This window comes from Equus asinus, chromosome 2, assembly GCF_041296235.1.
Source record: "Equus asinus isolate D_3611 breed Donkey chromosome 2, EquAss-T2T_v2, whole genome shotgun sequence".
NCBI classification, from domain to species: Eukaryota; Metazoa; Chordata; class Mammalia; order Perissodactyla; family Equidae; genus Equus; species Equus asinus.
The window spans coordinates 153,494,168-153,520,074 of NC_091791.1; the positions used below are offsets into that span (position 1 = coordinate 153,494,168).

The 25,907-nt window shown below is 47.1% G+C and overlaps 1 protein-coding gene across 1 annotated transcript in view; it reads right to left on the reverse strand.

Annotated features, from left to right (window-relative positions):
• The window catches only part of CAPN3 (calpain 3), a 43,959-nt gene that overhangs the window by 6,382 nt on the left and 11,670 nt on the right, over positions 1–25,907 (reverse strand). Inside the window, exons 2-15 of the mRNA XM_014857308.3 lie at positions 17,604–17,673; positions 15,879–15,997; positions 14,223–14,356; positions 13,318–13,486; positions 12,319–12,462; positions 10,349–10,432; positions 9,346–9,431; positions 7,159–7,236; positions 6,212–6,372; positions 4,692–4,861; positions 4,335–4,346; positions 3,420–3,628; positions 2,579–2,615; positions 824–841 (exon numbers count right to left, since the gene is read on the reverse strand). Of these exons, the coding sequence (XP_014712794.1) occupies positions 824–841; positions 2,579–2,615; positions 3,420–3,628; positions 4,335–4,346; positions 4,692–4,861; positions 6,212–6,372; positions 7,159–7,236; positions 9,346–9,431; positions 10,349–10,432; positions 12,319–12,462; positions 13,318–13,486; positions 14,223–14,356; positions 15,879–15,997; positions 17,604–17,673 (1,491 nt within the window). The remainder of the gene's footprint in view (positions 1–823; positions 842–2,578; positions 2,616–3,419; positions 3,629–4,334; positions 4,347–4,691; positions 4,862–6,211; positions 6,373–7,158; positions 7,237–9,345; positions 9,432–10,348; positions 10,433–12,318; positions 12,463–13,317; positions 13,487–14,222; positions 14,357–15,878; positions 15,998–17,603; positions 17,674–25,907) is intronic.

The following is a 25,907-nucleotide window of genomic DNA, read 5'->3' on the forward strand; positions in this document are numbered from 1 at the left end:
GGGCTGCGTTCAAAGTGAGAAGTCACTGTCTAGAAGGGGATTTGCAACAGGCTTCACCTGGAACCAGAGCCCTGCGCCGACTTAGCTCCTCTGGGCATCCTCTGCCACCCCTTCCCCAGAAGGCTGAGAATAAAGGAAGACTGGGGAGCAGGCAGGGAAAAGAGAGGAGGCAGAAGGAGCTGTCCTGTCTGCAGAGCAAGTGGCTGGCATTGCAAGACCCTCACTCCCTGTGGAAACCCTCACACAACTATCTCCCTGTATCCTGAGGACCAGAACCGGTTGCCATTTCCTCCTGCCAAGAATCGAGCCTTGATTAGTGTAGCCAAACCCACTTCTGGGAAAGAAGGGTTGCTCCTTGTGGTTTTTGCAGGATCCCCACACCAGGCCCATTTTCACTGGTTGGCCATCCTCTCCTCCCTTATGCGAGAGGCGGGCAGCATAGCTTGGTGGTTCTATACCGACTCTGGGGCCAGACCGCCTGGCTCCAAGTGCTGGCTCTGCCACTTACTGACTGTGGCCTTGGGCAAGTTAGTCAATCTGCCTGTACCTTTTCTTCCTTGGAAAATGGGGATAATAATAGTACCGATCTCATAGGGTTGTTGTGAGGATTGAGTTTATCCACGAAAAGCAGCTGGAAGAGGGCCTGGCACCTGGCCTTCACTCGGCAAGCGTTAGCTATCATTGTTCTGCATCCGTGGCTGCAACAGGAGCTCAGGGGAGCGAGGGGTTGGCGGGGGAGAGGCAGGCCTAGTGCACGCGTGCTCATGCACACACATGCACGAAACACTCTGTGCTGTCTACCCGCTCACCCTGTTACACTCACCTTGGTTTTTTTCTTTTTCTGCACAAGGAAAGGAAACAGTAAATGCATAACAAATAAAGAGTAAGTTCCCAGAAAACCCAGTGCCTTTTGCCCTCCCTGTCACCTGGTCCTCAGCTTGGGGTGAGGTTCCAGGGTCCAGAGATCCAGGTCATGTGGACCCAAAAGGGGGCTGGAGGGTGAAGGGAGAAGAGAATTCTCCAGGCCCGAAGACTGGTGGCTGTCACAGCTTTTTGTCTTACAGACCACTCTGTTACTATTGTATTTTTTAATGAAGTTGGTTACTAAAACACCAAAAAAGTGGCTCACCCAAACTGGCCTGAAAATGAATTTTGTTTGACTTATAGAGTTTTTGTTTGTTTTTATTTTAGAAAATATTTAACTCAGGCAGAGACTTAATACAGAAATCCATGTTTGGGCTTCTTTTGTAAAATGAGAAGTTCTGGCAGGCTGCATGGGCCTGCGAGCCGCTGTGGCAACAATCTGGGGAGTTGACAGCAACTGTTCTCTGCACCCTCCAGTTTGCCACAGTCACCACCACTCCAGTGGTCCTTCCAACACTGGAGCCAAGTGTCAGTTGAGAACTGCAGGCAAATATGCCAGTGTAGGGACACCAAAACCCCCACGGCTACCAGCTTTATTCAGTTAGGTGGCATGCCAGCTCCCCTAAGCTTTTGAGTTTGCAACTCCTGATAAATACTCTACACTGATTGCCAATGTCCAAAAGATAAGAATAGAAGCAAATGCACTTAATAGTAAAACCAGTGTCTGCGCTAGATAATGCAGAAGGCGCTTGAAGATGTGGCGCTGGCACTAGTCAGAAGACAGTTCAGCATTATCCTCTTATTGGCCCAAGTCACACCCATAGAGCACAAGGGACTGCTTACTAACCAAGGCCAGGCCCAAAGGCAGTCACAAGACTCCTCAACACCGGGAGACCCCAACACACACCAACTCTGTGCTTCTAGCTCTGGGTCTCACACCCCTGGAAACAGGTCTCAGTGTGGGAATGGGGGAAGGAGGCTGAGTCTGGGCTCTGAGAATCTGGATGTGAGTTCCAGCCCTGCCACTTCCGAGTCTGTGAACTCAAGGGAGCCATTTAACCCCACGGAGCCTCCACTTCCTTACTTGAAAACCAGAGATAATAACCTTATTACATCTCAGAAACCTTGCAAGGATCAAGTGAGATAACACACGTAAGAAGTACCTTGTAAAATATATAACACAGGAATGATGACCACCCTTTGAGGGCCCATGCTGTGCCAGACACTTCACATACATGATCTCATTGATTCAGACCTCACAAAAGCCTTGCAAGGCACGTGTCATTATCCCCATTTTACAGACTAGGAGACTGAGTCAGAGGGATTATGTAACTTGTCCAGGTCTCCCAGCTGGTAGATGGAGGACACAGGTTTTGATGCTGACTCCAGACTATGTGGAGTTGCGCCTCATAATCCAGTCTTAGCTGCTGCTCTTGTCTTCCCTTCCTATGGCCTTGACCCCTCTCTCTAATTGTTCAAATTGCTTTTCCCTTCTAGGACTCTCTTCTGTACTTCCCAGCCCCTGCACTGACTAAATGGCCCCAGGTCACGCAAACAGAAGTTGCAGTAACATGGAATAATTGCTGTGCATGCCCCAGACTCCCATCTCCCTCTGCCCATACCCACTCCCTCCTCCACTACCCGCCTGTCCCCTGCCTGGATCAGGGAAGGTGACCCTCTGGACCTTATCACATGTAAGAGCTAAACCACTCACCACTGGCCGATCCACGGAGATTGTGTTTTCAACTTCCCTGTGAGGAACACAAACATGAGGGGTCTCAGTGTCACCAGCAGCAAGTAGGAAGCACAGGGAGGATTTTCTCAGGATGGTTTCTTGGAGCCAAGTTGGGACTGACCTCAAGAGAACCCCAGGAACTAACATCCTTCACCCCAGGAACCAGCCCCATAAGGCACCATCCCTAGCAGCCAAGTGCAGACACATGGGTTCTTGTTGGCTTTGCCCAGAGTGCCCCCAAAGCGTGACCCAGCCACCAACCCACAGACCTTGTGCTTCTTTCAGGGACAGAGGTCAGAGTGGCAGGGCCTCTAAGCTCATCTGTGGTGGCCACGAGGGCAGGATGTGGCCTTGCTAGCTTCCCTGGCCACCCTCCCTAAAAGTTCAGTCACCCCAGCACCTCCTATCCCTCTTCTCTACTTAATTTCTTCTCCTTATCACTTAGCTAACTCTCACATACTACATATAAATCTTTTCCTGTACATTGTTGTCTCATGCTAGAATGTTAAGTTCCATGAGGGCGGGGATTTCTTTCTGTTTAATTCACTGCTCCATCCTCAGTGCCCAGAAAAGAGTTCCTGGAACACGGTGGGTGCTCAATAAATAGCTGTGGGATGATTGACTGAATGACTGAATGAATTAATGAATAAATGAATGGGGGAGATGTGGCCAGTGGCTCAGGAGCAGAGGAAAAGTTCCATCTGGTCAACATATCACAGGATTCCTGGAGGAGACCAGTCCAGCTGCCTCATGCTTCCGATCTCTATAATGGGCCACATGGACTTTTAGGAACAGGTGGGAAAGCGGGTCTGGGACTCACTCAGAGAGGTTCCTCTTTTCAGAGAAGACCCGGAGGATGAATTCTCCCTCCTGGTGAGGTTCGTAGGTGGACGGCACGATGACGTACTCGCTGGGAGGCAGGCGGAAGCGCTGGGACACCTCCCGCATGTTGATGTAGGTTTTGCTCCTGGCCTTGGACGCGTTGTACAGGAAGAAGTCCTTCTGCAGGTGCTGCCTGTTGCCATGCATCTGAGGGACGGAAGAGCCCCAGGGACCTGAGCCCCTCGGGAGGGATGCCCAGTCCTGCTCACAGTCCCCTTCAACAGTCCCTTCCCGACTCTCTGGTCACCCAGTTCACAGGCATGACCTACCTACTACCAATTCCCAAGGCCCCAAATAGCTCAATATCCCTGGAGCTCCCCACCCCCTTTCCCCTTCATTTCTGTTGTGATTCAGGAGTGAAGGTCAAGTCTATCATTCCCCCCCTCAGGGCCACTTACCAGAACTGCTGCTGGTCAGCTCTGAATCACCTCCAGACTGGGGAAGGACCCCAAGTAGGCAGGAGGGGCCTTAGCTAGGGTCTGGGGAGGCAATTCCCCCATCCCAAGGAGGCAGTCACCCTCAGAACGTGGCTGTGTGACTGTGTGTGTGTGTAATTGAGTGAGTGTGAAGGCGTATGAGTGGGAGCAAGAGTGTGTGTGTGAGGTGGGTGAGTGAATATGAACGTGCTTGACAGTCTCCGGTGGGAAGGGAGAAGGGACGCATCACGAGGGTGGTAGTCAGGAGGTGATGCAGTACCCTGAGGCACCAGCTCTGGAGTTAAGTAAGCCGGCAAGACCCTTTCCTGTCATAGTCCTGCCCACAAACCCCACCGAGAAGCTTTCCCATGTGCCACAGACAGACACAGGATCCCCAGGTAACTGCACACAACTGCTGGCCGCTGCCATTTTCATACCTCTTTGGGAACCTTGAGGAGAAACAAAAAGAAGATGCTCAGATTCTGTGGATTTCAGCTCTGAATGGGGATGAAAAGCTTACAAGAAGGGAATGCTAGCAATTGTGGAGTGAATGCCGATGTCTGACTCCCCGTGTACCCACCCACCAGCCCTGCCCACTCCACCTCCCCCTGCCTGGGTTTTTTCCACTCGTTACAAACATCTAAGAGGTTCTGACACAAGTGGACCTGATACCAGGAGTTCTAGGGGGTCACTGAGTACCAGGGGAGCTGGAGGACGCCTCGGGAAGCCCCCGAAAGCCTCCTCCCTGAGAGGGTATGTGTTTCCTGGGCTGAAGCTGGGTGGGGACTGCACACCTCATAGATGGCAAAGCCGATGGTGAAGAGGTTGGCCCCTAGCTTGCGGTTCTTCCGCCGGTTCTTCTGCATCAGGGCCACCAGGAAGCTGCAGATCACCTCGGAGTCTTCGGGGTCGTCGTCCTCCTCCAGGAGCTTGAGACGGTACTGAGGGTTGGTCCAGAAAGTGTCTGTGCCCCCACAAAGGAAACGTACGTTCAGATCTGCCTCTCCGGGAAAGGGCAGGAAGGGAAATGAGACAGAGGGGATCTATTTATCTTTATCTCCCACATCTAGATGCTCAATAAATATGGAAGGAGTGATTCAGGCATTTGTCTAATTATTCAATTAGATAAAATAATTGGTCTAGTTATTAGGTACAGGTCGCCTATTCCTTTATACAGATGGGGCGGCACTGACTGGCTGTGTGGCTCCTCCTTCCTCTCTGAACTTTCATTCTCTTTTTGCTGACAGCTTCACTTTCCTCACCTGCCCCTGAAATGTTGTTGGTCCCTGGATTTGGTCCCAGGCCCCTTCTCTCACCCCACCGTTCTGCTCCCCTAGGCTGTCGTATCCACTTCCACTTTTTAACTGCCCCCTGCACCCTGGTGATGCCTGAGCTGTAGATCCCAGCCTCAGTCTCTCTTTTGACTCCCTTCCTTTCTCCCTTCTTTCTTTCTTTTCTTCCTTCTTTTCTTTCCATCCTTTCCTCCTTCCTTCCACAAATATATGTTGTCCGTAGCACAACCAAGTGCCATTCTAATGTGTGCATCCACTTCTCTGTTACACATCTTCACCTGGATAGTCTACAACTGCCTCAAACTTTCTGTGTCCCAAATAAACTGCCCTCCCCACAAGCCCACAACCAACCCCACCAAAAACAACACACCATTTTTTTTCCCTTGTTTGTCATATTGTGACATTGACACCATCTATTCAGACTCCCAAACTGGGAATCTTGAATTCGTTCTTCATTCTTTTTTCCCCGACATCACCCAATATTCTCTCCCCTAAATCTGCCCTGTCAGCTCCATCTATGCTGCTCCTGACTTGGCCTAGACTTTTGTCATCTCTGGCTTGAACTCTTACAGTGGCTGCTAACTCGGTCCTCTAGTCTGGTCTGCACCATTGCGAACACAGTATTGTTCCAACACAGTATCCTGCTTAAAAGCTGTTTTGTTGTTAGTGCCGTGGAGTCGATTCCAACTCCTAGGGATGCAGCTGCCGCAGGATGACAACCGGCAGACGACTGGGAAATGGACCTGGGCCGTTGCAGTGACAATGTCAAATCTTAACCACTAGACCACCAGGGCTGGCTTAAAAAGCTATTACCAGCTCCCTAGTGCAAATTCCTCAGCATGGTGGTTTCCTTCTCAGTAAAATGGGGAGAGTTTAATGAGATCATGGGAGTCTGGAACTCAGTAGAGACTCAGCAAATGCTATTTTATTATATAATAATAACAACACTATATTATTATTAATATTATTCTACCTGGAACTTGTTCTGCTTGGACCCTTCCCCCATCCAGAGCATTTGCTACCTGGGAAGTTGCGGCAGCCTCCGGCAGAACAGCCCCTCACCCAGCGGCCCTCGTTCACGGACACCGTCCAGGTCTGAAGCTTGTCAGACTCCAGGGCATCGGCTGTGAGGTTGCAGATCTCCAGCTTTGTGAAATGGTAGATGAAATCATCATATGACATCCTAAGAGGTGGGAAGACGAGAGAGACCCGTGTGGGAGGCTGGGAAAGGTAAGACTCCAGGGCTAACAGTACAATAAAATAGTCCAGAGGAACTTGGTCACTGTCCCAGAGAGGACCTTGTCCTTCCTTTTTAGGGTAAACACTGTCAGTTCTGATATATCCACCCCATCTATCATCTCTTCCAATAAGGACTCAAACTCATGTGTCCTTAGGAGAGCTTGGCAGCAATTCAGTTCTGCAAAACGTTATCGCTGGCCCCTCCGCTGGGCCCAGGCACTGTGCTAGGCACAGGGGAAGCGGAGATACTTGGGGAAGGACAGACAATTAAGCAAGCAATTTTGACAATGATGAGTATCACAAATAAATTAACCCCAGTCCTAGGGGAAACAAGGAGGTCCCAAAGACAGTTCTCTTTAAGGTTGAGTAGAAATGGTCTGAGTGAGGGTGAGGGTGGCATTGGGCAAGCAGAGTAAGTAGTGCTTCCTAGGCTCAGAAAACAGCTCTGCGAAGGCCAGGGAACAAGTGGCTGGAGCAGCGTGAGTGGTGGAGGGTCACAGGTGAGGCAGGAGCCACATCACGCTGGCCTGGTCCTGGGCTCACTTGTCACCCTGACCTGGCGGGCTCCTCTCAGAAACTCAGCGTTGCAGGGCCTCGAGCTGGAGGGGAACAGGGCCCCAGTCTCCCAAGGGCTGGAATCTGATGGCCTCTGTCCAGGGAATGAGGTTTGACATTTCAGCTCCCCACTCCATCCCTTATCCTTTGGGGTCATCGTGGGTCCTAGACTCACCAGAACTCTCCATCCTCAGTCACCTGGTGCTGCAGACGGGCCTTCTCTTCTTTGTCCACAAAGCTCCAGTCTTTCCAACTAGAGAGAAAAATGGAGGAATTATGGAAGGAGGAAGAAGGGAAGACTTGATGTGGTTTGAGAAGGGAGGCATCAATGAAATACGAAAAAGTTCACGAAATAGCCCATCTCCAACTGGCAGCCAGTGTGAACCATCAAAATGCAAATCTGATCTGATCCCCTCAGGATAAAACTAATCATTGCTTCCCACCATCCTCAGTCTTAAGACCAAACTCCTCAAGTGGTTTATAAGGGCCTGACCCTTTTCTGGCTGAATTTTTTTTTTACCCCTCTTCACACTTTAAAGGTTAAGAGTTGGGCTCTGGAAATAGATAAACCGAGGTTCCAATTTAATAATACCAGTCCTAGTTATGTAACCTTGAGCCTGTCACTTAACCTCTCTCAGCTTCTGTTTTCTCAACTGCAAAAGGGGAATGATTATATCATCTACTCACAGGGCTGTGATGAGCAAGAAATGAAATAATAGATGCAAACCTTTCAGAACAGTGCCCATCATCTAAAAAGTAACCCAGTTACTAAGAAAAAGACCAATCCTGGAAACATCTCCTGCCAGCGCCAGAACAGCCCAGCTTTGTGTTTTTGAAGCTGGGCGGTTTTATACACTCTCTCTCCCAAAGAGGGAGGAAATAAAGCAGATTTGTGTTCCAGGCACGCTGAGGAGAATGAACGGAAACTGGGTTGTCCCTGGAAAGATAAGGGATTGGGGAAGTGCTTGGAGTCAGGGGATGCTGAAGGGGAAATGGAGATTCCTGAGACAAGAAAGAGGGACGTAGTCGGGGAGAGGAGTCTCCTTGAGTGACCAAGGACTGGGCCCCACTTGTCAGCCATCCCTGCCATGGAGGCATTGGCAGGAGATGGGTTAAGACTGGACACCAAGCTCTGAGGCTGGAAAACACAGCGAGGGGGACTCTGGCCAGTGGAGTAGACAACTGATGGGGCACCGAGGGCCTTCTCAGAACGGAGAGACCAGTTCAAATGCCACTCCCTCCAGGGCACCGTTTTCTACTCTTCTTGTGCCGCCCAAACTAGGAGAGGGGCTGCCTCTTTTGTGACCTTTACCATAGCATTTATCTCACTTAATTATTCATGTTTGTTTGTCTGTCTTTGCCACTGGACCTTAAAGTCTGCAGGGGAATGGCCTGTATCTCTGTTCATTTCTAAGTCCCCAGACAGTAGCAGGGGGCCTGGCACATACTCAGCACTGAGGAAGTAAGAATTTGTCGCATGGAAAAGTGAAGGAGACAGTAAGGAGACGAGGATCACCACCTTATCATAGTCTATCCAGGGAGGCTGCCTGTTCACGGAGTATCCTCAGTGCCTAGACCTGTGCCTGTTATTCAGTAGGTGCTCAATAAATACTTGGTAAGTGAATGAATGACCGAATCAACCAGTAATTACAGTGCCCTGGGATGAGAGGTGTGTGGAGGTAAACACAGGGGCTGACTCAGCTACTGAGTCCTGCTGTCCCCTCTCGAGAATAAAAGAGGAGCTCAAGGGGCTGCCCCCCATTCAGGGAGGCAATCAGGATCCAGTGACTGGGGTAGGATGATAACAGCTTTGTAAATGTTCTGGAACCTTCATAATCGCTTCCCCATGTTTATTATTTTTGCTGCCCCAAGTCTATTGCTCTCAGTGACAAGCAATAAAGTTCTGTCAAAGGACCTGTGCACCTTTTTATGGGGACAGTGAGGAACACTTAGCACTAGCTAAGCGTTCTGCAGACACGATCACATTTTGTCTTCATAACAGCCCACCAGGTAAGTGCTAATATTGTTCCCACTTTACAGATAAGGCAACAGAGACACCGAGAAGGGAAGTCACTTGTTCAGTCCAGATCCTGCATTAAGACTCCCTTCCTGCCTGGCCCTGGCTCATGCTTTCCAGAATCTTTCCTTCCCAGCCAATGGCCATCAGCAAGCTCTCTGGATCCCAGGCTGCCCTGGCCCTGCTCTCCACCCTTCCCTGAAGCCCACGTCCCCTCTTCGCTGCAGATCATCGGTTTTGAGGGTAATTTTAGACCAAGCCTTTGTAGTACTCTTGTGGCTCAGTACCCAACCCAGCCTTGCCCCAGGCCCTGTTGTCCCCTACTGGTGGGGTCCGCTCACCTACCCATCACTCCAGGAGCCATTCCACTCCACCTGGCCCCAGGGGTTCCGCAGCCGCACCAGCTTCACTTTCTCATTCTTGAACCAGGCCTTGGGCAAAGAGAAAAAGCTCTCTCGCTCTGGGCCCTTTCTAGAAAGAGGGTCTTCTATCTTGCCCTGAGGTCTGGGACAGGGATAGGGGGAGAATTCCTTATAGGGGCTGTCCTGCTTGGTTCTGGTTAAGGAGACTATTCAGAAGTTCTCCCATGGAATGGCAGGGTGAGGAGTCAGAACCTTAGGACTGAGTCCACAGGAGTCAGGGTTTGGCCATCGCCTCACCATCTTCTAAGAAGTGATTTTCCCAGCAAACATTTGGCCATGATGAGCTTTAGGGGAGGAGGCAGGGCATATCCTGTCGGGCCCTGCTAGCACATTGTGTCTTTGCATGAGTTAGAAAAAATGTCCCTGCTGGCTGAGAAACTGCAGACAAATGTCCCCTCTAGATGGACTGATCAGAAAAAAGTGCGTCTTCGTCTAGTCTGCTACATGGGCTGCTACAGAAGACAGCCCCTCTCTGCCCATCCCTGTGAACAGGGCACATCCTGCCCAACTATGTGCAACAGGCCTCACAAGGTTCCTGTCCACGACATGACCCGGTAAAGGCCAGATGTCCCTGTGCAAGCAAAACATTGTAACTCTTTGACTGTGAGAGAACAGGAAACACGAGAGCCCATGAAATCAACTTCATAAAACCAAAGTGATTTCTATTTGTTCTTTGGAAATGTTGGGAAAATTGCCATCTTTAGCACTAAGAACAAAGATAAATTGAGCACCATCTTGTGGCGAGATCCACCTCTACCAGTCCCAGTGGTCCCAGGTGTTTGGTGTTTGGCCTGAGCCTTGAGTGGCTCCCCCGATTGGAGGCAAGCTCTACAGATAGGAAGGGGCACAGAAAGCTAAGTCCTGACTGTGTGGGGTTAACCCAGGTAGCTCCTCAAGTCCCCTCCTGCCAAGCCCCACAGGCTCACCTCCTCCAGCCCAATGACCGAGTAGGCATGGCCTCTGACTAGCCCACAGGCCATTCTTGTCTCATACTGAACCGGAACAATTGTCTGTGGAGTGAAAACCAGACAGCTCGTCAGGGGTTGGGGAGTAGAAGTTCTGCTGCCTGAGACAAAGTTCATACTGGTTCTATTTTCTGGGTTCTGCGAGGGCGAGGACTACTCCACTCCCTGAAAGTGTGTCTCCCAAACATGAGAAGACCCTCACTGGCCCTTTAAGAGAGTCAAGAAGACACAACCCAGACAAGTGGTTTCCCTCAACTAGTTGACCTTGAAAGGTCTGTCTGACCATTGGGGAGAAAGTGGAGGCTGGGATGCGAGGTGGGTGAGAGCCCATCCTTTCTAGATCCCTTAGGGCCTTTCAAAGGAGGAAGGGAGACAGATGGAGGCTCCCCTGGACTCTGGCTCCCCTTTCCCCTGAGCCCGCCCAGGGTTGACTATTCCTGGAATAGAAGGATTGAGAAAAGGAGTTAGATGAAACATGTAGGTCTAACCTTTTTCTTTACATCCCCTCACCCCCTCCACACCTACCTAGAGCATGATATTCAAGAAATCAAGAGTCACAGTGCCCAGGGAGAGAATTCTGAGGAGGCCAGAGGAGAGTCCTGCTCAGACGTGACTGTGCCTAAGGGCTGCAGGGTTAGCTCTGCCATTTGTAGGGATTTCCAAGTTACAGCCATGGGAAATCCTTGGCAGATGGGTAGGGTCAGTAAAGCCCAGGGAACCCTGCAGGATCTCTATGGCTTCACTTTGCCTGATAACGTAACAGCTTTAAGAGGAGCTTCCCAAAGCCATGCTGGGCTGTGGAATTCCTGGAGCCCTTTTCAAGGTGAGGGGTGTTGGGGGACCTGGGCTTTTGGCATCTCGGCCTCTTCCAGATCTCAATCTCCATATGACCTAGCCCATGGTGAACAGAAAGGGAGGGGGCAGGAGATTCATGCATCCCTCAGTTCTAGAACTGGAAATGACTTGATCACTTGAAGTCACTTAAAATGACTCTTTTGGCATTATGTATGTATAGCTAGCAATTCCACTGCTGTCGGTCTGTCCTAAGGAAATCATCATGGACATACACAAAGATGTCGCTATTAGGATGTTCAGTATAGCATTTAAAAGTAGTAGCCAAAAACAGAAAAAGAAAACAATCTAATTTTCCAATAGGCTATTGGGTAAATAGATAATAACATATCTATATGTTGGAATATTGTGCAGCCACTAAAAAATGTTATGGAAGACACGTTAAGAATATAATTCTTGTTGGCACATAAGAATATAAAGTTAACTGATAAAAAGCATGCTGCAAAGAGGTACATAGGTTGACAACATAAAAATTTAGATTAAGTGTATGCATAGAAAAATCCTGGAAGGACATATACCAAATATTAAGAGTTATTATCTTTAGATGGGGAAAATATAAGTTACTTTTTCCTCTGCTTTACTATATGGCTCAGTATTCATCAGTGAGCCCAGATTAGAAAGTACTAGAATATGAGCACTCTATGAGGGGAGAGACTTTGCTTTATTCACTTGAACAGTGAAAAGGGGAGAGAATTTTCTTTGATTCCTGGAAGAGTGCCTGGAGCCCAGTAGGAGCTCAATAAATATGTGTTAAATGAATAAATTAATGAATTAGAAGAGGAGAAGCATTTTAAAATAAAAGAAGTTTCTCCTGTATTTCTGCCTGTTAATTTGTTATCAGAGAAACTGCCTGGACCATGGAGTATAAAAGAACTCCCCCAGAGATTCCCCCCAAATCCCGTCTCTCCCACCTTCTTCAAGAACCTTGGAGCAGGCAAGTTATTCCAACCCAGACCCTTGGAAGGCCCTGGGTGGGGGGGCGGTGTCTGTGTGTAAGGCACTGCCTGCTGAGGGGAGTCTGACACCAACAGGGCAGTTGGGATGGTCAACTGGGTCTGGCATATTGGAGGTGTACACACCCGGGTTGGTCTGTCATCTGAGTCTCTGGGGATGAGGTCTGAGTCCCTGAGCCGCGAGTTATCCATATTCCTCACCATCCGTGCAATCAAATCCCCCATTTTCAGCCCAGAGGGAGAGGTTCCATAGGTCATGTTTGTGCCATCCTGAGGCCCGACAGGTAGGTCAGGGAACAGTCCAGGAGAGGGAGAGACAGCAAACAAAGGAGGGTGATGGAAAAGGAAGGAGGCAGAGGGAAGGGAGGGGACAGATAAAGGAAAACAGGAGAGAGAAACAGAGCATGAATGGAGAAAAGATGAAGAAAAGTGATACAGAAAGAAAGTGTTCATCTATGGGTGTTTTATGCTAACTGATCTTCCCAAGCTTTCCTACCCATGGGGAGTATCCGGAGAGGAAGGAACAGGAATTCAGCTTGGGCCCCTTCCTCAGCAACAGAAAACGCCAAGACTGTTCAACATTAAGCAGCCCCCAGGGCAGGTGTGTCTCCTGAAACTCGGGAGGCCTGGCCAGTCTGCAGCCTCCTTAGCCTTGGTTGGTCTCAGTTCACACCACTTTGTTGCACTGAGAGGGAGACTACAGGCTGAGCTTCTCCCAGATTACAACACGATGCCCGTCCCGGGTGAGAGACAATCAAAGCTCAAGAACTGGGAGGTTTTCTTAGGGAACTAGCGGGCTCAGGTCCAGAGCCAAGTATGTGGCTGGCTTAATGGAGACCTGCTGGGACTGAGCAGCACCGACCACAGTGGCCTGCACTGACACAGGCCTCTGGACCTATTTTCAATATTCCAGGGCTTGAAATGTCCTTGCCCAATCTCTTTATTGATCCCCAGGAACTCTTCTCCCTTGACGAATTCCCGGTTTTCAAAGTTGAGAGCCAATTCCCGCTTCCTGAAACAAAACATCCACCCTGTCCCAGAGGAGAGCCCTGTGTTGCTATTCATTGGGTAAGTCTTCCCTATGTTTGGCTGCTCCCTGCCCTGCACCCCACACCCCAGACTTACATCAATGGAGCAGCCCATGAGGGAGCCTCTCTCGATGGCTTTCTTCATGATCCTGTACATGTCTCTGGGAGCCTCCTTGATCTCGAAAAACTCTGTCACCCCTCCTGTGAAGTCCTCCATGGCCTCTGTAGTGTTCCCACCTTTCAGGGCTTCATAGGAACCATGGAGCCTTAGAGAGAGGAGGAAGACCAATCTGGGGTCACAAGGTTCCAGGAAACATGACCCAGGCACCACTGCCACAAGAACTTTACTCTTGGGTCCTGTGATGTTCTTTTATGCTATTTTCCAACAACTCTGTAAGCTAATGGGGTAGTTACTATGATTCTCTTTCACAGTGGAGAAACTGAGCTCCACAGGCTAAATGACTCACCCAAGGCCACAGAAAGCCAGAAGCACTGGGACCGGAACCTGGCTATTCCTACTTCCTGACAGTTTTCTTTCCACTATACCCTGAACTCTGAGGTGGGGCTCCCTTAAAGCCATTAGTAGCTTGGATGGGCCTTCTAAGTTGAAAGACAACGTGGCTTTATCAATATTCTGTAACTCATGAGGTTGAGCTAAGCAAGACCTTGGGATCTGAACTCCAGAGATATAATGCTCGGATCCAGGACTTGCAACGCCACCATGAAGGCAGAATTAAAGAGCTCACTACGGGAAGTTAAAGCTAAAAATTTCCAACGCGTCTTCATTTTTAGTCTTAAACATAGTGTTTTTAGTTAGAGCTGTTACCGCCTGGACCTGATCTTTTCTGACTATGAGTCACAGTTAAACACACACACGCACATGCATGCGTGCATGCATGCATATGTGTAGACACATGCCCCCTCTCATGAGTGAGTCCTCAGCTGGATTTTGCAGCCGACCTCACCTCTAGCCCTGCCTCACATTCTAAAGTGTTGCTTTACTTAGCATAAGCCTTCTCCAGCAGAGCACTCCAGAACTCATTGCGGTGGTTGGATTTGGTGAAAACCAGTTGATTGTTGTAAGTCGGCAGGCAGTCATCAATAACCACGTCCACCCAGTCTCCATAGCGCCAGAACTGCACAGAAGCATCAAGCACAGAATCACATCCTCAGATTACCAGTGGGAAGTGAGTCCCACTGCACACTCCTGTGAGGTCTCTTTCATCCCAAAGGAGTCCCATTTCCTCGGCTCTGCATCTTGGTGCTTATTCATTCTGTTCTGGGTTTGGTGTGTGAATCTTTCTCTAACTGGACTGTGAACTCCTCGAGGGCAGGAAGTGAGTTACAAACCACTTTGTCTCTTCCACAGAGTTCTGCTTAACACTGGGGATGGTAGGTACTCCATGAATATCTGAGGAATTGGGATTTTCATTCTCCTGCTCAGTATTTCTGGGATGGGGCCTTGGTATCAGTAATTGTAGGTATCTCAGCTGATTCTATTGTGCAGTGGGGTTGAGAACCACTGCTCTAGGTGAAGGAGATGTATTGACTTAGGAATTTCTTGATGACAAACAAGGTAGAAATGCTGCTCAAGAAGGATTATCATGGAATGGAAAGTGACCCAGAATGTACTCTTGCTGTAGTAGGAACATTGTCCAATAATTTCAATTCTGGAAATTTTTTTTTTGAACAAATCAGTTTTAGCTGAAGAAAGTCAAATGTAGTTTAATTTCCTTCTAATGACATTTTTTCCCTTGTTGATAAGAGTGCAAAAATCTGTCTGGCTTTTCTAGTTATGGCCCTTTAGATATCAGACCCTTTAAATATCAGAGGGAAACGATCAGCTTGATGGCACAGGGAAGAAACAGAATTCAGGGCTTGGCTGCCTTGCCCATGCTGGCTGGCAGGACACCTTTGGTCCTGAGGTACGAGATCAGCAGGTTGATCAACTGATGATTTGGGTCACTCCCAGGACATTAGGAGCCTTCAGGGCTGGAGACAGTTGGACACCTCAGAACCCCAGTATCTGCTAGATCCCCATGTATGGAACTCACTTCAGTGCTGGGGCAGTACCCAGGACTTTGGCTCTATGCCAGGACAATTTGGATCTAGAAAATTTCCAATGGCTGAATTGATTCTGGAACCAAAAGATTCATTTCTGGGCCAAACCAGAAACCTGGACCCCAGATTAACCAGACTTTTCTTCCAGGGCCTATAAGGGGTGAGTGATAGACGTGGTACAGACCCGTCTTAAAGGGAAACAAGTAAACAGGAGCCACAGTTGTGGACAGGGTTTCCTTGACAACCTAAAGGACCCCACGAATTCCCAGTGCTAATGTCCCAGGGACCTACTTGAGAAGGGCTGCGGGTAATAACACAGTAGCCAGCCAGCTGGAGAGGCAAAAAATAGACTGACAGGCCAGCAGACAGGATGTCCTCTTGTCTTTCTGGGGCATAGCGGAAGGTGTGGGGGGATTAAGGGGAGCCGAGATAAACAACTGCTTCCTCACAGGCTTGGGGCCTGAGGGGAGTCACTGCCCACAGCCATGGCTGGGAGGGCAGCCAGAACCTTTCCTGGAGCCACTTGGAAGTCAAGGCCAGGAGACCGTGGTGGGTGGATGGCAGCTGGCCCTCTGAACGACACTCCCATGACCTCACCTGGAAGTGGAAGATCCCCGCGTAGTTTTCAGTAAAACTCTGATCATGGGGAATGACTCGGAAAAGCAGGCGCTCATTCAGGGTCAGGCAAGCAATGGCCGCCAGGAACCAGCAGTCCCCTGCAGGCAAGCACGGGGCACAGGTCACAGGAGGGGCCTGTACCTCCAGGGAAGAAAGAGACCCAATCCCAGCTGGCTGCTCTACTGCTCTAGAATGGGGTTCGCTTGGTGCTCACTGTCCTACTTCCAGATCTGACCTTACAGGCATGTCCATCCAGGGAAGGAGTTTGACAGCAGGCCCTTGACAATGCGGTCAACAGGGTAACTTACTCCCTCCTGACTGGTTTTCCTGAAGGTTGTAGGCAGTTCCTCCATCTGCAATGAAAGCTCACTTCCTTTTTGACCTCAGTAGTAAGTCATAATGGGTCGTTCTTCCTAACACCTGTGGGAAATCCACCCTGCCCCCTACCTTTGCAAAGTGAGTCCATTTCCCTCTCCGAGCTCAGTGGAGACTGAGCATCTGAGAACCATCAGTCAAGCAGATGTGTATTGTAAGGAAAGCCAGTTAGGCAGCTGCCCTGGAACCAGTCTCTAGGGGGCGCTAAGACACCACTGCTAATGGAATGAGATGGGGATGTTTTCTTATTCCCTGAACTTCCTTTCTGACAGAGTACTGTATGTTGTAGGAGGCAACACTTTGCAGTGTGCATGCGTGTGTGTGTGTGTGTGTGTGTGTGTGTGTGTGAACACCCAAGGACAGCCTGGTACCCGGACAGTCATAGAACTGCCTTCTAAGGAGGATGGGGTAAGCTATGCAAGGCCTTTGTTTTGCTGTGTGGGATGTGATAGCATCCTTGAGTCTGCAGAGGCGAGGCTGAGAGCTGCCAGCAGTCCCCTCCCTGCAGCCCCCCTGCAGCATCCAGCCTCTCCTTTGAAACAGTGTATTGGTTTCAAGGCCCAGATCATTGGCTTGCCCAGGGCTTTGCAGGCAGCCGTCCCGCTGGTGCAGAAACCCAGGTATTCAAAACCTCTTCAGCCTCTCCTTCTGAGGCCAAATAAACCTAATTCCTTTCATTTAGTTTTGGGTGCCCTTTTCCCTCAAGCCCTTCACAGAGCTGTCCCGCAGTCCATACCAAAGATAATACTTCCTGAATGCGAGGCTGGGAGAGAGGAAGGTCTGATGGAACAGCTGAGCTAACGAACCAGACAGAAAATTGGATGCTCAGCCACATGGCAAATGTCTTTGCTGAAGGACCCCTTTAATGTGGAGCTATTCTGGGGCAATTTAAACAAGAGTTAAAGGTGCAAGTGGTCTTTTCAGTAATGCATTTTATGTGTATATCTGGACACTATGTGCCCAAGGGACATGCTTGGTACAGACAGTTTGAGAGCTGTATTTTAAGGAGGGTGGGTGCAGTGAAAATCAAGGTTTTTGTCTTGCTGAGTGAGGTGGTTAGTGTCCTCGAGACTCTACTGGGAGGCTGTGGAATGAGGCTTATACCTTCCGTGACACAAGGCAAAGAACTGACGAGAAATGTGGGAGGAACAGAAATTGAAGCAATCATCAGCACATCGATAAATGAGCATAAAGTAGTGTTATGAAAACCTCCTGCCAAAAGTCATTAAAAGCAAAATCAGGTTATTGTCCCTTTACTTCCTGTAAAGGTTCCACCTTTTAGTCACCCCTTGATTGTTTGGCTGGATATGACCCAAGGGACTCTCCTACCTAAATCTCCTTGACAGATGTCGGTTCTGTTGGCTCCACCAATAATAAATCGGGGATTCTTGCAAATTTCCTGTGAGACAGAAAGGAAATAACAATAGTAGTAGTAGCTATTATTTATTGAGGTCTATATGTAGTCCTGGCATCACGTGTCAAGAGTTTTATACATACCACTGATTTAAACTTCCAAAAACAGCCTGTGAATTGGATACTATCATTATTATTTTTCAGATAAGGAAACTGAGGCTCTGAGAGGTTAAGAAACTTTCCCAGTGACACACAGCTAGTAAGTGGTAAAAGCCAGATGCCTCCCTTTCCCATTGTTTCACACTGCCCCCTCGCACTGTCATGCTGTCTGAGTAAGGAAGCACCTTGAGAATTGGGGCAGTGTCATTACTGTCACAGCTTTAGCAAAGGGGCAACAGAAAGCTTGGCTCTAGGTTTTTTTTTTCCATGCCAGGAAAAGAGGTGCAGGAAGGAAAATTAGGGTCTTTCTCCCCAAGATGTAGTAACACAGACATTTAGTGTCAGCATGTATCCCAGAGTCCACAGGACTTGAGAGCTGGGGAGAGCAGAGAGTGAATTTGGTGTGGGCCTCGCAGGCCTCCCCATCTGAGGGAGGTGCATTTCTTGATTCGAGCTAACCCGATGGGGCACCCCCGGCCCAGCAGTTCTCAAGTCCGGGTACCACCGATGATGTGCAGAACAACAGAGGCCAGTAGAGGGTGCTCTTGGCTTTATTTGGATGTGTCTTTTTTTTTTTTTTTTAACTTTCTAGATTTTGCAATAATTATAGATTCTGTATTTTGGTTTTGACACCATTCTTCACAGCTTCAAGAAGCCTTGCTATCCCTGTGGCACAGCCGTCTCTCTCTCTCTCACTCTCTCACTCTCTCTCTCTCTCTGTCTCCCACTGCCCCCTCATCACGACAACCCAATACACCCAGGTGGGCTGCAGCTCCCTGCCCTCAGGGGTCTCTCCCTCCCGCTAGATGGGAAGTCTTGTTTAAACCACACTACGCACACCTCCCGTCTGAAACTCTCAATGCAATGGAAGGATAAACCAAAAGCAATAATTTTGTAAAAGGTTACGTGTAGGGGGAGGGAGGGAATAAGGTGGTGGGAATAGGCATGAAAGTAAAACTCTGAATATAACTGTTTGAAAATAGTTTTGACTTAAGAGCCATGTAAATTTTTCCAGAATTAAAAGCCAAAATTAAAGAAAAGATCATTTTAAAAAGCAATCTGTAAGAGCTGAAAGCAAACTTAAGCCTAGGAAGATGCCTGTCGAGTTGGTGGCATGACCACACATGTAAAAAAAATGACTTCAAATGACTTAAAATATAACATTTGACTCTTTATCCCTTTTGGGATATATCTTAAGGTAAAAAATCAAAACCATAAAGAAATATGAACCATAAGTAATAATAATAATATATATTGTTATTATTTCAAAACTTTGACATATATACTGTAGAATAAAGTAAATCAGAATTTACATAAATGTCATTAGGAAACAAGTTTTTTTTAGTATAAAAGAAAATATGTAAAACTATAAAATTGAATAACTTAAGTAACAACCTTGCAATGTTAAAGTTGAATTGGATATGTGACTCAATTTATTTTTGTTTCTCTAAAAATATATTCCCTATCCTCTCTGCACTAAAAAAGCCCAAAAAACTAGAAGCAATAACAATCTGTAGTAAAGAGAACATCAACATCCAGGTTGTGGTCTTTAAAAACCGTTTCCCATTAAGAAAATGTGAGACTCATTATTCCAAACAAGACTCCTTCCTTTTAAAAAACAAAGAAGCCGGGGCTGGCCCTGTGGCCGAGTGGTTAAATTCGTGTGCTCCGCTGCAGGCAGCCCAGTGTTTTCTTGGTTCGGATCCTGGACACGGACATGGCACTGCTCATCAAACCACGCTGAGGCAGCGTCCCACATGCCACAACTAGAAGGACCCACAACAAAGAATAAACAGCTATGTACCGGGGGGCTTTGGAGAGAAAAAGGAAAAAAATAAAATCTTTAAAAAACAAAGAAGCCAATTAAGGTAGAGTGGACATATGTTATTTTGTCTCCCCAGTGTTTTGCCTCTTTAAAATACATTCCCCCTTTTCCTGAGATTATCCTCAATTTTCCACTGGGGAGCAACCCGACTGTCAGCCCATGTCATTCTGGCAGGCTTCCCCCTTCACTCAGCTCCAGACGTATAGTAGGGGCCCTTAGAATAAGAGTGATTTGTTCAGGATGGGCAACATGACCAAATTTGGGCCAGTGAGATATGGGCCAAGACTTTTTTTTTGTAATTATTGAGAAGGAGTACATTCTTCTGCTGGAGTTGCTAGGCTGGTAGAGTGCCAGCCTGAAGCTGCCAGTAGCATATTTGCCCCATGGTGAAGTTAGCCTGCTTGAGAATAAAGCCAATTCGAGGAAACAGACAAGGGAGTGGTGGTGGTGGTGGGGGGAAGAGGGAGGGGCGAGTTGACAGCTAATGTTAGGGACCATGTCTTGATGACATGGTTTGAGAGCTAGATTCAGTGTAACTAAACCTAACATCACCCTTGAGCGTTCAAGCTATATGAGCTTTTTTGGTTTAAGCTAGTTTGAGTTTGGCCTCTGTTACTTGCCAGTTGAGACACTTGACTACTGTATGTTCTGCCAACTATTATAAGGAATATGTTACAGAGTGACTCAAATACTAGAATTTTGGCGACATTTTTACCTGTCACAGGTATTTCTTCCTCTCCTTGGGTCTACGAGTTCAGAAGCACTCTTTATCCTCCCACCTCCCACCCACTCTAGGGCTGATGACTTGGGAAGGCAGCAGCTACACTGATATCTCTTCCATCCGTTTGGAGGTCCAGGTATTTGAATGGAGTTACACTTTTTCCAGTAGCAGAGATTCCTCAATATACCACATTTACCTTCTAAATATCACATGGGTCAAAGTCAAAGAAGGAGTTTCAGGAGAAGTTTAAGAGTACTTTGAATTAGAGCCAGCCCTGATGGACTAGCGGTTAAAGTTCGGTGTGCTCTGTTTCGGTAACCTGGGTTTGGTTCCCAGGCACAGAACCACACCACTCATCTGTCAGTAGCCATGCTGTGGCAGTGGTTCACATAGAAGAACTAGAAGGACGTACAACTAGAATATACAACTATGTAATGGGGCTTTGGGGAGGGAAAAAAAAAGGAGAGGAAGATTGGCAACAGATGTTAGCTCAGGGCAAATCTTTCCCAGCAAAATATGTATAGTGAACTAAATAAGAATGAAAATATAATATCAAAATATGTGGGATGCAGTGAAAGCAGTGCTTTGAGGGAAATTTATAGCATTAAATGCATATATTAGAAAAGAAGAAAGATCTAATATCAATACCAGTATTCTACCTCAGGATACTAGAGAAAGAAGAAAAGTTTAAGCCCAAAGCAAGCAGAAAGAATAATAAAAAATTAGAGCAGAATCAATGAAATTGAAACCAGCAAAACAATAGAGAAAATCAACAAAACTGGTTCTTTGAAAAATTCAATAAAATTAATAAACCCCTAACCATGCTAACCAAGAAAAAAGAGAGAAAATACAAATTACCAGTATCAAAAATGAAGGAGAGGTCATTACTATTGATCCCATGAACATTAAAAGGATAATCAAGGAATACTACATATAGCTCTATGCCCACAAATTTGATAACTTAGATAAAAATGGACCAGTTTCTTGAAAGACACAAACTACCAAAACCCACACAAGGAGAAGCAGATTAGCTGAATATGACTATAGCTATTAAATAAATTTAATCAATAATTAATAGGCCTCCAAAAAAGAAAGCACCAGGTCCAAGTGATCTGACTGGTGATTTTTACCAAACATTCAAGGAAGAAATGATCCCAATTCTCTACAATATCTTCCAGAAAATAGAAGCAGAGGGAAGACTACTTAACTCATTCTGAGTCCAGCGTTACTGCAATACCCAAATCAGAAAAAGACATCACAAGAAAGGAAGACTACAGACCAATATCTGTTATGAACATAGAAGCAAAATCCTCAACAAAATATTGGCAGCTCAAATACAACAATGTATAAATGGAATTAAACGCCACGGCCAAATGGGATTTATTCCAGGTATGCAAGGCTGGTTCCACATTTGAAAATCAATCAATGTAATCCACCACAACAGGCTAAGAAGAAAAATCATATGATCATATCAATTGATGCAGAAAAAGCATTTGACAAAAGTCAACACCCGTTCATGATAAAAACTCCTAGGAATAGAGGGGAACGTCCTCAACTTGATAAAGAATGTTTACTTTTTTAAAGAACTGCAACTAACTCCATATTTAGTGGTGAGAAGCTAGATGTTTTCCCCCTAAGGTCAGGAACAAGTCAAAATGTCTCCTCTTACCACTCTTATTCAACATCATACTGGAAGTCTTGGCTAAGGCAAAAAACAAGAAAAGAAAATGAAAGTTATAAAGATTGGAAAGGAAGAGATAAACCATCTTTATTCACAGATGAAATGATTGTCTATGTTGAAAACTCCGAACAAATGACAAAAAGACAAAAAAAGCCTCCTGGAACTAATGAGCGAGTATAGCATGGTCGCAAGATAGAAGGTTAGAATACAAAAGCAATGAACAACCGGAATTTGAAATTTAAAAAACTTCGTTTACAACGACACACACACACACATAAAGAGAAATACTTTGGTTTAATTCACTACAAACTCTTGTTCCACTTATTGTAGATACAGATAGTTACATATAGAAATGTTTATAGATATGTATACATACGCATATCTATACTCTATGGATTAGTACACACATATATTTCCTTTGTCTATCAGTTGAGAGGGACAATGACATGACATCCCAGTAGCAATGAGCACACTTGGCGCCCTGATCTTGGTTTTTAACACTATTTTCTGGTAAAAGGTACCAGGGATCCATGGGGAAATGGTTGATTCTAGGACTGGGGCAGGAAATATACCAATGAGCCTGAGCATCTTGTGGTGCCAAAAAGTAAGAAAGTGCTCAAAGAAAAAACCCCACAGCAATAAGGGTATGTCAAAGGGACACTGAAGCCAACTGAAAGCACTCTCAGTGGCTAAAGCTGGTAGGATCTGAGCAACAAAACAAAGTAGTATTGGATTATAACACAAAATACAAAATAAATATCCATGAGTCCACACTGATATAAATAACTGTGTAAAAAAACCAAATAAATGGAGATAATAGACAAGGCTCCTATGCAGAATTCCCAAGACGTTATGTAGATACTCTGCCCTCAGGGAGGTAAACCTAACTCCCCAGTCCTCTTTAAGTGTGGGCTTATGTGTAGTAACTTGCTTCCGAAGAGCACCATATGGAAAAGGGGAAAAAGTAACTTTACAGTAGAGAAAACTGACAAACACTATTTCAACCAGGTTCTCAAGGTCAACACTACTTCAGCCATGTTCTCAAGGTCAACAATGCTAAGACATGTTGATAGTCTGTACCCTTGATACATAATGTGATGAGAACGACACGATCTCTGTGATCTTCCTCCCTAAAACCCATAAGCCCAGTCTAATCAGGAAAAGACTAGCAGGAAAATGTCACCTGAGGAATATTAGACAAAATTCCTGACTAGTACTCAAAACTCTCAAGATCATCAAAAACCAGGAAAGTCTGAGAAACTGTTACAGCCAAGAGGAGACTAAAGAGATGTTACTACTAAACATAATGTCATATCCTAGGTGGAATCTTGGAACAGAAAAAGAATATTTGGTAAAAACTACGGAAATCAGAATAAAGTATGAACTTACTTCAGGTAATAATAATGTATCAATTTTGGTTAAATAATTGTAGCAAATGTACCAGAGTAATGTTAGATGTTAATAATAGTGAAAACTGGGTGCAAGGTGTATGAGAACTCTGTGTTGGCTTCACAATTTTTCTGTAAATCTAAAACTGTTCTAAAATTCGAAGTTTATTTAAACAAACAGAATTACTTCAACTATTTTTTCATACACTCCGATGGATCATCTCGCAGATGCACTGGGTTGTACACACCCCGCCTAGGAGCTCCCTGGTTTAGAGAGTTCCTTGCCTGCTCTAAACACAGTGAACCCTTTGGGGTTGTAAGTGCCTCCATGCAAGGAGAAGGGCCTGGTCCTGCAAATCCCCAAGTGCTTTAACCTATCCCACTAAAATAAACGTGCTCCTCAGCTGCGCGGTAAGGCATCCTTGAACAAACTGCTCCACCCTGTAAGGAGTCTGGCTGGTCAGCATGGATCTTTCTGTATAAATGGAAGTGACACGTCACCGATGAGCCAGCCTGAGGCAAAAGGTTAAGAAGGCAAGTCTCCAGCCTCCTGCAGCCTTCTATTAACCGTTTACCACTTTCCATGGAACTCTCCTTGAAACGGTGAGCCACAGTCCTCTTAACCACTCCACTTTCCCACCCCCAGCATACCTGCTCTCAAGAAGAGACATGACGGTCACTTATAGCTTACTATTTTACTATGAATTTGTCAGTGCATTAGCTCTCTTAAAAATATTTACAGTTTCAGAGACCTAGAAAGTATTACACTAATGTCGTTCAGGACTAGAAAATAACACCTCCAGTTTCAGGAGGAAGCAGGAAGGTATTTTGGGGGCACTTGAGTAGGAGAGCTTTGATAAGCCACTTGCTGGAGCGATCCACGGCCTCAGGCTCTGGACCGCTTGGCCTCCTCTCCCCAGGAGCTGTCTCTTGAAGCCCTGGCCCTCCCATCCCTACCTTTGGCCTTTTCCACATGATGGCCTTCATCTTGGTTTTCTGGCTCAGCTCACGGGAACCCAGGGCCTGAACACCTGCTGGGAACACATGGTCTTCAAAGAGGCACTTCTGAGCCAGGCACTGTTGTCTGAGAACAACGAAATCCTGCCCCTCAAACTTGAGGGGCTGCGTGGTGGTACCCTCCCCGTTTCTCCTGGCCCTCTCCCGGATCACGCGGTCACAGAAGAATCCCGGCAGCAGGTAGGGCATGGTGACTGCTCAGGTAGTTGAGCTGGTCCTTCACTGCGGCCTCTCCCCCACTGCGCCCTCAGTCCAGGCCTAATCCTCCTGTGAATGGACCGGAGCCTGTGCAGCTCCTCCACCCTCAGCAGGGCTGTGCAAATGAACATAGCCCAGAGAGAGGCCGTGATTAGAGTCAGCAGCTTTGGCTGGAGGCCCCTGAGCCCACAGTCAAGGGGCAACACCAGGCCAGTCAGAGAGGGAGCCAGCGAGGGGAGCGAGAGAGCCGAGACAGGCCCCAAAGACCTGTAGGCCTTCGGGGTACCTCCGTCAGCCTTGTTGGGATTCTTTCTTTAAACAGAGAAAATATAGTGACAGAGATGCTTACCCTGCCTCAGCAAAAGGCATTCATGCCTTTGACACCGGCGGCCAGTGGGATATAGCATGGGGCCGCCCAAACATGCTGTATACACTAATCCTATACAGGCTGCTGAATGCATAGAAGGAATCTGCTCCAAGCCATTGTCTGAGCTTAATGAAGCCTTCATTCTCCTGATGTCGCTGCCGCATCCCCCCAAAGACCTTGATGGGCCACTTGGGAATCTAGTCTGTGAGAGGGACCCAGAGGGTAGGTAACTCCACCTCAAGTGACAGTCCCTGTTACAGCGGGTCCCAGGGGCGGTGAACAGACATCACGCTTGCAAATTCAGGACCTTTGAGACAGAGAATGTGCTGGGTGGGGAAAGAGGATAACTGTGTGTCAGAATTACATTCACAAGAAAGCTCAGCTTTTTCAAAGTTCCTCATGCTTAGACGGGCAACTCTAATGGGAGAGCAGGGAGCTGATGCGGGTGGAAACTCAGGTCTGGCAGCCTGGCCACTAGGAGGATGCTGTCTCCCTGCCCGCTCGTTCCTACCTGTCAGCCTTTGTCTACTCTGTGCTTCTCGGAGTGTGGTCTTTGGACTCCCTGCATCAGGAGCACTTGGGATGTGAGTTTATAATGCAGATTCCCAGGGTTTATCCCAGACCTAAGGATTCAAATATGCTTGGTAGGTGTATCAGTGTCCCATGGGGAAATGGTTGATTCTAGGCTGCTGCATACGGGTGTGTGTAATGTACTGGGCAGCTGGGTCATTATTTGCAAATGACCTAACTGTCTATATGGAAACATAGACTCTACACAGCAACAGCTTGGGATCTACAATCAAATTACTAGAATTAATAAGAGTTTAGTAAATACGTTGGATATAAGATAAAAGTCAAATGCATGTTTATGCCTGAGAAATTGAGTATGATTTTAAGAAAAATGCCATTTATAAAAATAACAAC